This window comes from Trichosurus vulpecula, chromosome 8, assembly GCF_011100635.1.
Source record: "Trichosurus vulpecula isolate mTriVul1 chromosome 8, mTriVul1.pri, whole genome shotgun sequence".
Taxonomy (NCBI): Eukaryota; Metazoa; Chordata; class Mammalia; order Diprotodontia; family Phalangeridae; genus Trichosurus; species Trichosurus vulpecula.
The window spans coordinates 266,403,247-266,421,431 of record NC_050580.1 but is presented as its reverse complement, the minus strand read 5'-3'; the positions used below and the strand labels follow the sequence as shown (position 1 = coordinate 266,421,431).

General features: G+C 37.8%; 2 protein-coding genes across 2 annotated transcripts in view; one reads left to right on the top strand and one right to left on the bottom strand.

The window, feature by feature from the left end:
* The window catches only part of HEATR5A (HEAT repeat containing 5A), a 182,524-nt gene that overhangs the window by 142,301 nt on the left and 22,038 nt on the right, over window positions 1-18,185 (top strand). Inside the window, exons 28-32 of the mRNA XM_036734739.1 lie at window positions 6,433-6,667; window positions 9,657-9,902; window positions 11,624-11,751; window positions 14,255-14,402; window positions 16,610-16,882. Of these exons, the coding sequence (XP_036590634.1) occupies window positions 6,433-6,667; window positions 9,657-9,902; window positions 11,624-11,751; window positions 14,255-14,402; window positions 16,610-16,882 (1,030 nt within the window). The remainder of the gene's footprint in view (window positions 1-6,432; window positions 6,668-9,656; window positions 9,903-11,623; window positions 11,752-14,254; window positions 14,403-16,609; window positions 16,883-18,185) is intronic.
* LOC118828253 (60S ribosomal protein L36-like) lies at window positions 198-574 on the bottom strand. The gene has a single exon (XM_036734740.1). It carries the CDS (start codon window positions 572-574, stop codon window positions 257-259), a length of 318 nt encoding a protein of 105 aa, XP_036590635.1. The 3' UTR covers window positions 198-256.

The window sequence follows — 18,185 nt, the reverse complement described above, 5'->3', positions numbered from 1 at the left end:
GTATGAAAAATGTTTTACAGTTGTGTTCATATAGTTCCCAGATGTTTTATACCGTACAGTTTTTATTTTTTTTATGGAATTTCTCTTTCTGTCTTGCTGCTGGACTTTGTTGCTAGTATATGTAGAAACACTGATGATTTATGTGGGTTTATTTTATATCCTGCAACTTTTCTAAAGTTGTTAATTATTTCAACTAATTTTTTTTTTATTTGTCAAATCTTTATTGGGTAAGTGGGAAAGATTGGCAGGGTCCAGTTTAGTCCTTCTTGGCAGCAGCCTTCCTCATGGCAGCTAGGACGTTGCTGAGCTCCTCTCTCTTCCTCTTGGCCCGGATGTGAGTTCCCACCCTTTTTTTGATGAACTTAAGGGCTCTCTTATCCTTAGAGACCTTTAACAATTCCATGGCACGCCTCTCATAAGGGGCAAATCCACACACTTCCCAGATCATATCTCTCACAAACTTGGTGTGTTTGGTCAAGCGCCCACGGCGGCGGCAGTGTCGCGGCTTCGAAACGTTTTTGGTAACTTTGTGGCTCTTGTTGAGGCCCACGGCCATGGGGTATCGGATGGCCATGGTTGCCGCGCATAGCCCCAGCGGCAGCCACAGCAGAAGGCTTCAACTAATTTTTTAGTTGATTCTCTAGGATTCTCTAAGTACACCATCATATCGTCTACAAAGGGTGATAGTTTTGTTTCCTCATTGCCTAGTCTCACTCCTTCAGTTTCTTTTTCTTTTATTGCTATACCTAACATTTCTAGTATAATATTGAATAATAGAGGCGATAGTGTGCATCCCTGTTTCACCCCAGTCTTATTAGGAAGGCTTCTAGCCTGTCCCCATTAAAGATAATGTTTGCTGATGATTTTGGATAGGTGCTACATAGCATTTTAAGGAAAGTTCCAGTTATTCCCATGGCCTCTAGTGTTTTTAATAGGAATTGGTGTTGCATTTTATCAGAAGGTTTTTCTACATCTATTGAAATACTCATGTAATTATAATCATGTTGGTTGTTATTGATATGGTCAGTTATGCTGCTAGTTTTCCTAATATTGAACCAACCCTGAGTTCCTGGCATAAATCCCACTATCATAGTGTATGATCCTTGTGATATAGTTCCGTAATCTCCTTGCTATTATTTTATTTAAAATTTTTGCATCAATATTCATTAAGGAAATTGGTCTATAGTTTTCTTTCTCTGTTTTTTCTCTTCCTGGTTTAGATATCAGCACCATGTTTGTGTCATAAAAGGAACTAAGTAGGACTCCATCTTCACCTATTTTTCTAAATAGTTCATATAGTATTAGATTAATTGGCCTTTAAATGTTTGGTAAAACTCATCCATTCAGTGAATCCATCTGGTCCTGGGGATTTTTTCTTAAGGAATTCATTGATGGCTTGTTCAATTTTTTTTTCTAAAATGGGGTTAAGTATTCAGTTTCCTCTTCTGTTAATCAGGGCAAATTTACAAGTAGATTTTCAAAGAAAAAAATGAGTTGATCAAAAGCACTACAAATGTACCTAGAATAAATGAAGGAAGAGACAAACATGAAATAGGAGCTCTAGAGAAAAAAAAGTTGGAAGGAGAATAAATAACTTAGAATTGAAGGTGGAAATTTGTACACAATTAGCATACTCCCTGCAAATGAGATTGGAACAAATAACTCATTGCGTCTAAGAGACAAAAAGACATATTTTTTGAAAATGAAAAAAAAACAACAGAAAAAAATGTAAGCTATTTTATTATCAGAAAGAATTGAACTAGAAAACAAGTTGAGGAGAGATAACTTAATTGTCAGACTCCTTGAAAACGATGACCAAACAAAAAAACCTTGACACCATGTTTTAGGAAATCATAAATTAAAGTAACCAGAGTTGTGGGAGGAATCCACTTATCACCTCCTAAAAGAACTTTTAGGAAAAAGAAAAAAATTTTGAGTACTAAGGAACCAGTCAAGTATTCACAGGATTTGGCAGCATATAATCTACAGTACAGGAAATCCCGGAATATGATCTTCCCAAAGGCAAAAGTTAGAGGCTTGAAACTAAGACAGACTTATTAAGACTTCCAAATTGAGTATGATCCCACAAGGGACAAAATGGATCTTTAATAGAATAGTGTACTATTTACATTGCTAATGAAAAAGGCCAGAGGAGAATACAGAGGAACATGCAAACAAAGGAGCCAAGACCAACCTAGAAAAGTCAATGCATTTGAACAATTGAAATGGGCTGAACAATACTGAAGTGCTTACATTCTGATAAGAGGAGAAGATCCAAATGCACTGTCCCAACATCAACATTTTCAAGGGTGAGAGAGGGAATTTAAGTAAAACCGAGGGCTTAGATGTGGTTATGGAAGGTGAGAAGAGGAAGAAAGGTGAAGAATATCCTTATTCTTATAACAGGGAGGACAAGAAAAGGAGTATACAGACATGAAGGAGAAGGGGTAGGCAGAGCAGGCATCCTCAGAATGAGGACGACCCTCAGTCATATCTAGGGAAAAGTTTGGTATAGTAATAGATTAAACTCAACAGGGAAACAGGGTTTAGGAGGAATTGTTGCTGGAATAGTCCCAAGCAATAAAATTCATCTACTGGTGTGGATCATAAAGGGGGAGATTAAAAGAAGAGAAAGTATTAGAATCTGTGATCAAAGGAGAGCAGTAGAATGGGAAAAGACCACTTGAATTATAGATTACTGGCTTTTTCATCACATTTCTCTCCTCACCACTCTTCTTTGTAAAGAGGGGTGCAGATAGGAAAATATAAGAGAATATGATGGAGGAAAATGCACAACATAAATATGGACTCTTGAAGTAATGAGTAAAACTTAAGTAGGTAACCAAAACAGCTGTATTCATAGGCATGGTAAATGAAGCCTGATTTGTAGAGATACTGTGGTATTTCTCTCTGGCTTATGCCATCTCCATAACGTGGTTAATCTTGAGCAAAATTCTAAGGCAATGTATAGTTTTCCCTAGTTCAGTGCGTCAGTGCATTCATGGATGAGTACACAGCTCCTTATAGTCTCTATGGATATAATGTGAATTCTGGCATTGACAAAGTTGAAATTACCACAGGCATATTTACAAGATTAGTCACATGATTTAAATACTATTAGAAAAACTGATAGGTTTTCAGTATCCATTAGAGGTAAATACTTTTCCTTAACAGAATCCAGAATGAAAGGTCTAATGTAGTGTCTGGGATTGCAGAAAGTATACTTACTAGTTTAGCATGTACAGTGATCAGTGAATTCAGGCTCTATTCCTTTAAAAAAATGTTTTTTGTTACCCAAGTTTCGTAGAACTGTATTTGCAATCAGACTGTTGAGGTTTGGGGGTGCTCGGGATCCCAAAATACTGACATGCCACGCCGGGTCCTGCTTGAATGAATTCAACTCAAGCCTTCTTTCAGCCAAAGACAGAAACAAAGTTTAGTAAAGATTCATCATATTGGGTAGAGTCTTAAGAAATTTCACCATTTTTGTGACACTTAGCAGGCCAGAACAATCTGAGCTGAGCTAGATTGAATCTGAGCACCTTCATGGAGGCAAGATGCATCTTATATGCAGAAAGATTGTGGGAGGGATCTAGGGGTGGTTCTGGGGTGATGGGGGAAGGGGTTTAGGGAGGATCTTGATGGGACCAGGGGACTGGGGTGAAGTTAGACTCCAGAAATGGGATTAAGGGTGAGAAATAGCCGAAGGCTGGAGTAACCAATACTTTGATAGGATCAAGGGTGGGAAATGGCCACAGCCAATCTGGAGGTAACCTGACAATGGAGGTAGCAGACAACAGATTTGGACATGAAAAGCCAGGTCAAGTGAGAAGATTCGGGGAGAGCTCAAGGGGGTTCCCAGAGCCTGTACCCCATCCGGACTATGACAGAAGGCCCATCAGAAAGCTATTTATTTATTTACTGTCACTTAAGAGATTTTTTTTAACAGATAAGAGAATAAGGATTCATCATTGTCAATATTACTTCAAGTAGCCATTGTTAGTGTCCCCACTGTCAGCCTGGACTAAGACCGGATATATTCTCATTGATAAAGACAGACTGGGAATTCTAGAGATAACAAATCATATGTCCTATATACTTAACCATTCATCCTTGATGTTTTTTCCTCCATATTGGATAAATCAATAGTTCTCAAGTTTTTTTGCTCCTAAAACAGTATTCTTTGCCTTAACATATAGTGGCATACTGAATTGTTTATGTTGGCAATAAACAAGGGGTTCATGGAAGTTAGGTCTCCAGGCCTTTGACTTCCTTTACCTATCCTTCCCTTCTCCTCCCCCTTTACCCTTTTCTTTTTAATTTTCCAAGACTCATAATCAAGGAAGCATAGGTAAACAGTTGTGGCCTTTCCAAGGCCGAGCTAGGAAGACTGGGCAACAAAACTACAAACGTGGGGAGTTCGTGTGCTGTATCATCCTTAGAGAACCAATTGGCCGATACATATGCCAGAGCTAAAACTTGAAACAGTTGTTGCCCTGAAAATTAGTTCTAAACCACTCTTTTTCAAAGAGGAAACTTTTTGGCAGTCCTTTCAAATGGTTCTAAGTGTTAACACAAGTACATGAAGATTTCAGAATTGAGAATTTGATTACTTTTTCATGGCTTTACTTTTGTATTTTGTACAAGCTATGTTTGATTCCTCTCCTGATCTCCCAGTGTAACGTCATGTCGTGGACCTCTTTGGCAATCTGGTAAAGCCTATACACCTCAGAATGTTTTTAAACACATAAAATACATAGGATTACAAAGGAAGCCAAATGTATTGAAATATAGCTATCAAATTTTTTTTTTAATGTTAACAGATCGCGGATTAAGAACACCTGTCTCAGAAAGTAACCACCTGGATGATCTTGACACAAAAATACTTTTAAGTTGAAGGAAAAATGTTTGTATTTTGCCACAATCTAATAGATACTGTGAAAAAAACCTGAGCTGAACATTAAAGAATTCATTTGTGTATGTGTAGATAACTGTATCTTGCCTTTTAAAATAGCTAATTTAACAGTTAAACTTCTGCTAGTATGAATGAGTTTAAATACATGTACTCTCTGGATGTTCAGTATATGTTTACAAAATTTAGTTTGTAGTGTTGAAAGAAAGAAAGTAGACACGTTTTTTGGTTAGACCATGCTCTAAAGCCTTTCTAACTTAGTTGAACTTACTAAAGCTTCTGTTCCCTTGGCATAGCCTTTCAGTGTCCAGGGCTGCCTTCCCACCACGGTGAGACGTCAGAATACTTTGTGGTAGATTTTATTTTAATAATCTAATCCTAGAAATTGTTTCTAGGTGATGCTGACTTTGGTTTGTGTCAGCTTTTTCCAGTGATTTAGTGTCAAGTTTCAGCTGATAACAAGTAGACTTGGCTATTTTACTTTATCTTACTATATTGAACCATCCAGTTTGCTGGAATTTTGCTGTCAGACAGCTGACATAGTAGATCCATATGCTGGCCTTTCCAAGGAACAGTAGCAATTCATTACCCTAGGGTAAAATACAGGTAACCTGTAGAAGGAAATCAGGAAGAAAAATATTTTATTCAACTTGTAGGATGGTCTTTGTTGTGGTATATGTATCTATATATAGTCAAATGTACTCAAAAACAACAGTTTCTGTGTTCATTGTGATAGGAATATTTTATCATCTTCTTAATTTCCCTGATAAAAACCCTGTAATTTTCTTTTTTTTTGTCTTAAGACTCATACAAAAGCTAAAATTTTTTACTTCATCTATGCTGAATGTATCTGCAAACTGTGTTATTAAGAACTTGAACATTAAAATTGTATTCAGACTCTTAATTTGGAAAAAGAAAGTCTCCAGGATCTCTTCTTTCGCAGAATTCCTGAAGGAATAGAAAATCAGTTGTTCAGTTTCTCTGTTTTCAAAGTGCTGTCAAATATCTGGCATGTGATTTTATAGTAAGTAGAAACTGCTTCCACAAGCTAATAGGACTAGATCTAGAATGGAACCTTAGAGATCATCTAGTTCCACCTCTCATTTTATACATGAGGAAATTTAGACCCAAAGAGATTTGCCCAGTGTTACACAGGTAGGAAGACTGGAGCCGAAATTCAAACTCACATCCTTCGACTCAAAATCCAGTGCTTTTCTCACTGCACCTGACTTCTAAAAATCAGCTTCATTACTTTATAGTCAGAAACCGTAGGTACATCTCAGTGATCTAAGTTTGGGCATGAAGGTAAAAGACGATCAGGCACTTATTAATTGCTTACTACATACCAAGCACTGTACTAAGAGTTGGAGATAGAAGGAAAAAGTGAAAACAGCCCCTGCACTTATGGAGCTTACAGCCTTGATTACCTTGATTCTCTAAAGGATATATCTCAGAGTGTACTGTGGTAATTTTCAAGACCTCTTCAAGACTTTCCTAATGACAGATTAACTTCATCACAGGTTTACATAATTGCTGTAGAGAGACAGAAAAAACAAACTGAAAAACAGAAGCAAACCACAAAGACTGCCAGCTCTATGGAGGAAAATGCTAGAGATGTGTCATCTTACACAGATGGACTTCTTGACTTAGTTCAAACAGATCTTGGAACACTAAGCAAACTCTGGCTTGCTGCACTTCAGGATTTTGCTCTCCTAACTTTGCCTTCAGAATTTGCTTCCCAACTTCCACTTGAAGGTAAGATAGCAAAATCTTTTGATTATTGGTCCCTAATTTTCAGTAAACATAGTATTTTTTAAAATTCTTCTTCACCTGGTAATTCAATTCAGTACACATTTATTCTGACCACTTAATTGCTGAATCTAAGGGGCCTGTTCTCAATCCTCCTCAGCCTCTATGGACACAGTCCTTCACCTTCTCCTTCATACTGTCTTTTCTCTACGTTTCCTCAACACTGTTCTATCCTAGTTCTTCTCCTGTCCATTGGTTTGCTTCTTCTTAGTCTCTTTTGCTGTATCTTTATCCAAGTCATGACCACTAATGGTAGATCCCACCCAAAGCTCTGTCCTGGGCCCTCTTCTCTTCTTCTATACCATTTTGCAGGATGATCCCATCAGTTCCAGTGGATTCAGTCATCTCTATGCTGATGATTGTCAGATCTCCTTATCCATGCTTACTCCCTTGCCTGACTTCCCTACTTGAATTTCCAGCTGCCTACTGGCCATCTCCAACTGGATGTCCTGTTGACATCTTAAACTCAATGTGTCCAAAATAGAACTCAGTCTCTTCCCTCGCTTAGCCCCTCTTTTTATCTTGCCTTTTACTGGGGAGGGCACCACCATCCTCCCAGTCAGCCAGGCTTATAACCTAGATAGGAGTTATCTTCAACTCCTCTTCATAAGGACTGTTTGTGTCCGACCTGCGGTAGAGCCTTCTGAGCTCATATTGATTAATGCCCCCAACATAGTGATGTCATTTTGGTTCTCTTCAAGAATAAAGGACAACCACCCACCAGTGTAGGTGTTATCCTCAGCTCCTTACTGTCTGTCAACCCCCATATCTAATGGGTCACCAAGTGCTGTTTTTACCTTCATAACATTTCTTGTACATGCTGAGTGACATCTGCCACCGTCTGACACTGCCACTGCCCTGGTATAGGTGGTCATCCCCTCATGCCTAGAGCACTGTAGCAGACTTCTGGTTGGGCTCCTTGCCTCAAATCTCTTTCCCTGCCCTACTCTATCTTCCACTCGGCTGTCAAATTGATCTTCCTAAAGTGCAGGTCTGACCATGCCACCAGCTCTCTTCTGTTAAACTCCAGTTGCTCACTGTTACCTCCAGGATCAAATATAAAATCTTCTATTTGGCATTCAAAACCCTTCATAGCCTGCAGTTCTCTGACACTGGCCTCCTTGCTATTTCTCAAACTCCAAACGTTTTCTCCCAATTCAGGGCATTTTTACAGGATATCCCCAGTGCCTGAAACTCTCTCCCTTCTTATCTCCTCCTCTTGGCTTCCTTCAAGTCTCAGCTAAAGTTCTGTCTTCTGTAAGAAGCCTTTCCCAGTCCTTTCACTCTGTATGTTCTTTCTCAGGGTTTTCATAACACAGTTATGAAACCTATCTTTAGGTGGTCTTCCTTCCCTGTGTCTGTTGAGGATGTCACCATCTTTCCAAGCATTCAGGTTCCACTTTTGCAGTCATCTTCACTTCTCATTCTCTCTCATCCCACGTATCCAGCCACTTCTGAATAAAACTTTAGACTTCTGCCTCCACAGTATCTCTCGTGTGTATCCCCTTTTCTGTACTTTCATAGTCACTAGTCTAGTGCAGACCCTCATCACCTTCACCTGAACTGTTACAATAGCCTCCTAATTGCTCCCCTTTCTAATATATCCTTCATATACCTGCCAGAGTGATTTTCCTAAAATTCAGATCTCATCGGGAGATCCTCTGCTTGGTTAATTCCAGTAGTTCCCTCTTACTTTGAGGACCAAATCTATTTGGCATTTAAAGAAGCTGTTTGTAAAACATAACCCTAACCTGCCTTTCCTGCCCTACTACACATTGCATCCATTGCTGTTCCTTGAATACAGTGCTCCCATCTCCGATCTGTCCTTACACTGACTATCCCTCATCCCTGGAGTATACTCAGACCTTTCTGCCTTCATTTCTTACGAGCTCTAGTTACCTTCAAGACACACCTCAAGTACCACAGTATGCATAAAGCCCTTCCTGATTCCCCCAGCTGCTAGTGCCTTCCCTCCAAAATTACCTTCTATTTGTATTATTTATATGTACATGTGTTGTCTCTCCTGTTAGAATTTGTGCTGTTTAAGGGGAAGTGTTGTGTGATTTTTGTGTTTGTATCCCCAGAGCCTCACACAGGGCCTAGCACAATGGGGGTGTTTGGTGAATGCCTGATGATTATTTAAGTGATCATAAGAAAGCAGTGTTCCTTAAGCCAGTCAGCAGAAGGGCCTGGTTGACAGTATCAAAAGCTACAAAGAATCAAGTAAAATTAGGACTGGGAAAAGTCTTTGGATTAAGCAGTTGAGAGATGGCTGTTGGGTGGGTGTTTGTGCTTGTTATAATATATTAATGATCTTATTGTGATAAGGTGTTAGCAAGGCTACCTTGCCTGGGTGATTTTCATAAAAAAAAAAAAAAAACCTTTCCAACTGTGATTACGAAACAGTGAAGTGGGAATTGGGGAGAGGAGGGAAGGGGGGAAGATAACATGGTATAGACCACTGGCTCTGGGGTAAAAGGATCTGGCTCAAATACCTCCTCAGACATTACCTCTATGACGCTGAGCAAGTCATTTAACGTTTGTGGGCCTCAGTTTCTTCTGCTGTAAAATGAGGGGTATTGACTACACGGCTTTCTCCTCCCTTCTAGCTAAGGTTCTTTGATCCTGTAAAAATCGAATTATTGGTAACCTAGATCAGTTTTGGATCATAGTTACTTGAAAAGTTTCCCTAGAATTCTATTCCTGTAGAGTGTTCAGGTGTACATTCACACACACACACTTTCATACATTGGTAGTTGTGATTTAAAAAAAAAAAAAAGATTAAGCAGCCCTGGGTGGTGCTTGATATGTATTTGTTATTAACTAAAAAGCCTTTGGCCTACTGAGACTTCATTGGTTGTTGTTGTGGATGAAGAGGGGTCAGAAACTAAAAATAATCCCATTTATTAAAGCTGTCTGTATTTCCCTTTTGTAGGTGGCGCTTTCTACACTGCAGAGACTAGTGAAAACGCAAAGCTGCACTATCATAATTCCTGGGCTCTTATCCTTCATGCTACAGCGCTGTGGCTCACTAGCACAGGCTTCATTGTAGCTGACCCAGATGAAGGAGCGGCTAATCTCTCAAGACCTGTGACACCAACTACAATGTGTCAGGGTTCTTCTGGGTCAGCAGTGAAATCCCCTGAAGATGTCTATACAGACAGATTTCACCTTATCCTGGGTCAGTGACAGTATATGTAGGCTATTTGTAAGTTATATTTCATCTCAAATCTGCTCTCAATTGCAGTCAAATGATCTCAGTAAATAGTGTAGTTAATTGCATTTCGTTGACTTAAATTATTCCCTGTGGTAACAGTAAAAGTTATGAATTCCCGAGAGTACGCATTGATATAGTTTTTCAGCTCAGTATTGGGGTACAGGTTTTGTTAGAAGCCTATTAGGACTCTCAAAGTGTGGTATCGTAGCATAAAATAGTTACAGAATAAGCAACTGCCTTTAAGTAGCTGAAGTATGAGATGAGAAAGCTGTTGACCAAATGAAGTAACTCAATTCCTAGGCAATTTTTATGTATTTATTCCAGTGTAGCTTTTAAGGAAGTTGACTTTTGGATATTTCTATTGAAAATCAAGGTGTGCTTTGGGTTCCAGTTTTGGTTTAGTCAGCCATCTCAAAACAAAATAGTAACTGATAATTTTCTAATTTTCTTCTGTCATTGTCGTAGCTTTTTCAGCAAGATGAAGCATGACTAAAAATTGCAAAGAGATGTGATTGTATGTCATGAATTCTACAGTTTACTGAGTCACTGATTTTAGTCTTGGCCCAGGCAGGAAAATTAGGTTTTACTGGAGCATTGCATGGTAATCTTCCATCTTTAAGTAACTGTACTATTCCTGAAGCTACTTTTAAATTGTTCAACTCTTCTATGTAAAATAAACAATTTGACCTTAGATTAGAAAGACCCAATACTGAAGAGCTCACTTCACATATTCTATATATTATATTGACTGTCTTTGGTGAAGGAAAGTTTGTTTCCATACTGTATGCACACGCAGCACTGAAATCTCTCCATGGCACAGTTACTACATTTTACAAGGTAATATTGTTAGAATTTCTCATTGTGTATACTCAAAATTTAGGAAAAGGCTTTTATATGTATGCATCTTTGGGAGTTTGAAGGAGAGATTTTTTTCTTTTGATGGTATAAAGAGGAACTGTTTTTAAAAACCTAAGTTGGAAACTTTCGGGGTTTGTTTTTGGTTTTTAGCAATAAAGCAGCATGGGCTGAGGTTGCATTTAAAAAAAAAACAAAAATTAGGTTTTATACAATGCTGGATTTGGTAAAAATCTTTATTTTAATTTTTACTTTAGGATTGCAAGCACACTTATGAAATGCAAGCTTTAACATGAATTTAGAAAAAAACTTAGAAATTTAGGGGGGAAATTTAAGTATAAATGTTTACTTCTCTAGTATAATTTTAGTTTCTGGTCTCCCAGCAAAGAGATCTTCTTTAAGCTCCTCCACCCTTCAGAAAACAACTTTTGAGTATTAATAAACAGTTGTATAGTATATGTTTTCATTAGTTTAATTAATTGATCTGCCTCTCAAAACCAAGTCATTTAACTTCTCTATTTTTTTTTGGAGGGGGGAAGGCAGGGCAACTGGAGTTAAGCGACTTGCCCAAGGGCACGCAGCTAGTAAGTGTGTCAGGTGTCTGAGTCTGAATTTGAACTCAGGTCCTCCTGACTCCAGGGCCGATGCTCTAGTCACCGTGCCACCTAGCTGTCTCATTTGACTTCTCTAGATTTCTGTTTTAACTGTGATTTATTTAGATAATTATGTGGTAGACAGTCTGATTTCATAATATCATAGATCCTATATTTCTAATCATTTATTTTTATAATTTTACAAAATGGTTCTCAGGGAAATCTCTTTGTCTGTAGGAATCAGTGTGGAATTTCTCTGTTCCCTGCGTTCAGATGCAACCTTGGAAAGCATCACTGCTTGTTTACATGCACTGCAGGCTTTACTAGATGTTCCTTGGCCCAGATCTAAAATTGGCAGTGATCAGGTAATCGGTTCATTTGCTGTCATTTGAGTTCATCAATCAAGAAATTTGGGTTAAATTCCTAACTATAACACTGACTTTCTGTGTAATCCATTAATATTTTGTATTGTCAAAGCATTTACTAAGTTCCTATCATCTTATGGCAAAGACCTTTGAAAAATTACATTGTTTTTGTACTTATTTTCTTAGGCCTAAAAACAAAATATGCCTCTCTATATGTCAGGTACTTTTTTCTGGAGATCTGCGTATTTTACAAGGATCTATAATTTCAAACAGTACAGGCATTCCTTCCACCAGCATAGATCCCTTTACATCCTGGTACATAGTCTTTATGAGTTTCCGTGGCTTAAAAAAGCTAGGAGCCACTATTTTAATGATAAACCTTTTTAACTGAACTATGCTGCTTCTCAGATAAAGTATGTTTCCAGGCTCAATCTTGAAATTTTTCAGCTAGATATAAGCTATTAAATCTTGTGCTTTTGTTGCATGGCTTTTAAAAAACTAAAGCCACCTCTATGCCATTGGAGTTTGGTCCGTTAGAAAAAAAGTCAATAGAGAGAAATTAAAAAGTGGAAGAAGAATGTTATGGTTAAAAAATGACAGTTGATCCAAGCTATTTATTGGCTAGTTATCTCAGTAGGTTAACTAAGACATCTGCTTCCCCTGTTCTGCCTTTTAGCCAAATAGCTTATCAGTTTTATAGTTCCCACTGATAACTTTGGTGAAGATGACATTATAACAAAAAAGTTTTAGCATTATCTTTGTAGCTCAGATCCATGCTTCATCTTACCTCATGCTCGTTAGCACAAATAATCAAGAATTGACTTCACTACAACTACTAAAAACATCTAATTATTTTCGGTTTTCTTGTTGGTGAAAAGATAAATTCAACCTTATTTCTTCTGTTATTGGAACTGATAACATACTGCTAAGTAAAATTTCACTGGCTTACCTCCCCAGTTTATCATTAGAAGACCTTGTCCCATACCTGTAATTCTCGACATTGAGTTCCAGTTATCGGTCGGACTTATTTATCCTTCATTCTTTACTATGATCAGAAAATATTAATATATTTGATGTTAATAACACTGGTTGCTAATTATTGTTCTTTAAAAATTTTAAATGCTCTCCAGTGATTTTCCTCTTCTCCTTTCACAGTATGAATTCTTAGGCTAATAGCATTTTGGCTATCATAATAGTAAGGTCATCATGTATTAAGTGTAAAATGTGCATTTATTTCTTTAGAAATAGAATCTTTTTTAAAAATTTCATATCTATTTCTTATTGGTCCTTATTTTTTATACTTGGCAGCCAAAAAAAATTATTAGATTAACCATAACTGAATTTTACTCTTTTCCCAAAATTGAAGCCCAGCAAAGATATTATTTAATAGTCTCATGCTTCTGCTTGCTCCTTGTCCTGTTGTATTGATATCCTCTGGTTTTGTGATAGTGAATGAATAAGAAAGAATAGAGAAGAGAAAAGCAAGAAATGATAATTTTATAAAAAATTTTTAAATCATTTAAACCTCCAGTTTGATACATGGGGATTTTAGCTAGAAAACTGCTGCATGATGTTGCATTTGCAAATATGCTGACATCAGATAAATCTGTATCTTTCCTGACTACCATGGTGTGTCTTTCCACTGTAGTTAATATGGGAGCTGCTGAAAAGGAAACTTTGCCCTAGTTAAGGGTTGAAAAGAACATAGGAGGGAGTAACGCTCGTACAGTGTCTAGTGTTTACAAACTTGGAGTTGTGTGTATATGTTTACACACACACACACACACACACACACACATTTGGAAAAAGACCTAATGAAGAAAGGAAAGTTTAAAGGGAAATATTATTTGTATTTTTTTTTCTTTGTATTCCTTTTTCTTGAGTTTTCCCAAAACTGTATATGGTTCCTTTTGAGAAATTAAATGAAGGGAAGTCAGGTACCCAGCTGGGGTTGTTGGTATTCCAAATCTTGTATGAGCTTAGCCTTGAAAGCGATTCTAATGTTTTTAAAGAAAATCTAGAATTAGGTTTTCGGTGTGAAGCAAACATTGTTGGATGTGTGACCACATGTTTCAGGAACTAGCCATTCTGATTCTTGCTTCTGCACTAGCTGCTTAAATGTGTTTATATTAATTCCAGTGTTAGAACCATTAAATGTAATTTTATTATACATTAGTGATTCCATAATTAACACTGACTTCGCTTTACATGGGATTTTTCAAGAGATTCTTAATGTTATTGAACTCATCAGTCTTTTATTGTGAAATGGGCCTTTTTTGTTTTGAAATAATAAATGAAGTATTTTTCATCTCTAATTAGACAACTTTCTGACACTTTGGTTTTCACTGGGTTAATCAACCTACTATACAGAATCCTGTTTTTGCCTGATTATGTGCTGCATTTTCTAAATTTGACTATACTTTTTAATTTTAGTTTTTTTTTTTCCAATACAAAAATAAATAGCATGTTTGCTAATGTGAATTTCAACTACCCTCTGCCACAGGACTTAGGAGTCGAATTGCTGAATGTACTCCATCGAGTAATACTGACTAGAGAGTCACCTTCCATTCAGCTAGCTTCACTTGAAGTTGTAAGACAGATTATCTATGCAGCCCAAGAACATGTAAAGGAAAAGAGGAGAAGTGCAGAAGGTGAGTATCAGGCCAAAAATTGACCACAGAGTATCATCAGAAAAGGGCATTCTGTCCTCTTGGGGGAAAACATACATAGATAAATCAGTACACGATGAATACAGAGTAAATTTTGAAAGAGGGAAGAGGGGCAATCAATAACAACTGAAGGAATCAGGAAGGGCTTCCTATAGGAAGCAGCGCTAGAGCTGAATTTCTAGGAAAGCTAGGGATTTGGCAAGGTCAAATTATGGAGGAAATTCGTTTCAGGCATCCTGTCTTCTCTCAATGAATCTCATCAGCTCCGATGGGTTACCTTGTCATCATTGTGCAGATGACTCCCAGGTTACATATCTAGCCCTATAATCTCTTTCCTCCTAGTCCTTCCCCAGCCCCAACTGGCTACACCCCATCCAGGCCACTTGCCTGTTTACACCACTTGAATGAGATGGGAATCATCAATTCTCTTCCTTCTTGTGAGAGGGAGGATCACCAGGTCTTGCCCCTTGCCTTGCCTCAGCCTGCCAGACCCCTAGGAAACAGTGAAGTGGTCTCCTCAAATTAGAGTGTGAGCGTGTTGAAAGCTGGGACTGTCTTACCTTTTCTGTTCTAACACCATGTGACATTACTTGTCAATAGCTATCTCCACCTGGATGTCCCATGGGGCTCTCAAACTCACTGTGTCCAGAACTAAATTCATTTTCTTTCCCCTCAAGTCCTAGCATCCTTCCTGAGTATCTTGTTTCTATTAAGTGAACCACCACATTTCCAGTCTTCCAGGTTTACAACCTCAGAGTTATCTTTGATTCTTTCTTCTCCCTTACTCCCCATTTGCACTCACCAATTTTCATCAGTTCTACCTCCAAAACACCCTATCTTTTCCCTTTTCTTTATTCATAAAGCCGTTATCCTCATCACCAGTTGACTGGACTATTACGACAACCTCCTAATTGGTCACCCTACTTCTAATCTCTCTGATCCATCCCCCGCACAGCTTCTGAATTGATACCTAAGGCACAGCTTTGACCATATCATTCTGCTGTTCAAGTAGCTTTAACACCCCCTTTGGCCTGTAGGATAAAATAGAAACTCGCCTGTTAAGTATTTAGAGCTGTGTTTGAACACCACCTAGCTTAAAAGTAGCATAATCAAAAAGCTCCCATTCTGGGGAGGAACATAAAGCCGCTACATGGCACAGTGGATAGAATGCTGGGCCTGGAGTCAGGAAGACCTGAGTTCAAATTCACCCTTACTAGCTGTATGATCCTGGGCAAGTCACTTAACTCCTGTCTGCTTCGGTTTCCTCAAATGTAAAATGAGGATAATAGTAGCCCCTACCTCCCTGGGTTGTTGTAAGGACCAGATGAGATCATATATAAAGCACTTAATAAATACTGAAGACACGATCTAGTTAATACGGTGCTGTTTTGGCTACTGGTACTCACCTGCGTTGTTGGAAAGTGCTGGTTAAAATCTTTCGGCCAGCACGAGTTTTGGCATGCTGATAAGCTCAACCATTTATCTTCAGATCTGCAGAGTACCCCCAGAATGACTCAAGAAGGTCGTGAGCGAAACTGACTTTAAAATATTATTTTGGGCTTAGATTCAATCTAGCTCAGGTTGGATCTGGCCCGCTTGGGTGGGATTTCTTGGAACATCCTAATATGGCTAATCCTTAATAAATTCTGTCTTTTTCCTTCACACACAAAAAAATGGATTTTTGTGAGGCGTTCCCATGCTGTTCCAATTCTGCAATCTTCACTTAGCTATCAGGCTTTAAATGGGACTGAAGCTGTTTCTAGTGTAATCTCCGTTACAGTAACTTTGCTTTCTTATCCTCCTGCCCTTCTACCTACTCAGTTATTTAATTGGAAAGTATTTTTTTTTTTTGCTTTTTGCTTTTTGGCAGGGCAATCGGAGTTAAGTGACTTGCCCAAGGTCACACAGCTAGTACATGTGTCAAGTGTCTGAGGCCGGATTTGAACTCAGGTCCTCCTGACTCCAGGGCTGGTGCTCTACTCACTGCGCCACCTCGCTGCCCCAATTGGAAAGTATTTTAAAGCTTCGAAGCTGACTAAGAATAAAGTGTTCCTTCTCCTACTAGAACTTAGTTTTAAATGATGAGACCTGTTAGCTCCATGATTGCACTTTGTTTCAGACTTGGCAAACTTACATTAGCAAACCAAAAGCTGGAATATTTGTCAAACCTTCATCATTATCCCTTGTAGTTGATGATGGAGCTGCTGAAAAGGAAACCCTGCCAGAATTTGGAGAAGGAAAAGACACAGGAGGACTGGTACCTGGAAGATCTCTGGTGTTTGCAACACTGGAGCTGTGTGTATGCATTCTGGTCCGGCAACTTCCGGAGTTAAATCCTAAACTGACAGGTAGTCCAGGAGTAAAAACTACAAAAGCACAGATTCTGTCAGAGGATGGAAATAAGTTGGTTTCAGCAGCATTAATTATCCTCTCTGAACTTCCTGGAGTGTGCTCTCCTGAAGGTAGGATGTGACATGATTTTCTTCTATGGCTTGGGAGGTGGGAAATAGTATTAAGAGATATATGAGTCCAGAGGCTAATCTCTTTGTTAAACTAGCTTGAAAGCCAAAGACCCAGCTGTTGTTTTCAATCCTTTAACAATATGACATTCTTATAATTACTGTAGTAAAATGTTGAAAACAAGAGATAGTTATTGTTAAGAGCAGAAAATTGACAGACTTTCCCATAATTTAAAGTCTTTTTTTAATGGTAGTCATTGACACATAAATGGTACAGTCAGATAGTTTACAGTTTTATAGTCTTATATTGTATGTAATCTAATGTCCCAGCCTTGAATGGGAGCAAAAAACTTCGACATTGCAGCCATTTCCCTTCGGATATAAATCATGCTTTAAAAAAATCTGTCTGAATACCTTATTATGAATAATTATAACATTGAAACATTAGAAATTACTTTAACTCCGTAATATAGAGAAGGTGATTATAAACTTAAAATTTTCCCCATTATTTGCCTTTATTTGAGGAACAAATGTTTAAATTAGATTGCTCTTGCTAACTACTGACCCAGAGAGACACAGATTACTCTTGTATGCATGAAATTCTTACTTATAAAATTCAAAGTCCAATAAAATGGTATAAAAAGAACTCATGATTATAATAACAACAATGGCTTTAAAGCTCTTTACACATGTGCGTTATTGCATTTGATCTTCACAACAACCTTGGGAGGTTGGTATTATTATCATTATTATCCCACTTTATAGATGAAGAAACTGAGGCAGAGGCTAACTGTCTTGCCCAAGGTCACATGGCTAGTAAGTATCTAAAACAGTATTCAAACACAGGTCTTCCTGGCTCAACACTTTTTCTACTATGCCACCTAGTGACAATAGACAGTCCACTATAGGAAACATTTTGGAAGAGACATTGATATAATCCAGTATGACATTTTAAGTTATCAGTCTATATTTTATTTTATTGGGTTCCAGTACAGAATTTTGTGTAGTCAAATCTCTACCTTTTAATCGATAAATTGTATTTATTTGATTAAAAATTACTTCTTCTATAAATGAGATATATTCAATTTTATAATCTTTTTAATGATTGTATTCACATTTATAATATTACATGGTGTGAGTTATAAATTTATTTTCTAGCATATCATTTTTCCAAATACCTTTGTTAAATAATAAATCCTTCCCAGGTTTTTATTTTGTATAGGTTCATCAGACACCAAGTTTGTGTATATATTTCATTCTTCTTCTGGATTCCCTATTCTGTTTTATTGATCTAATTTTCTACTTT

Bases quoted from the DNA above. Each gene is read 5' to 3' on its own strand.
- LOC118828253 (XM_036734740.1), bottom strand. From the start codon at position 574: ATGGCCATCCGATACCCCATGGCCGTGGGCCTCAACAAGAGCCACAAA.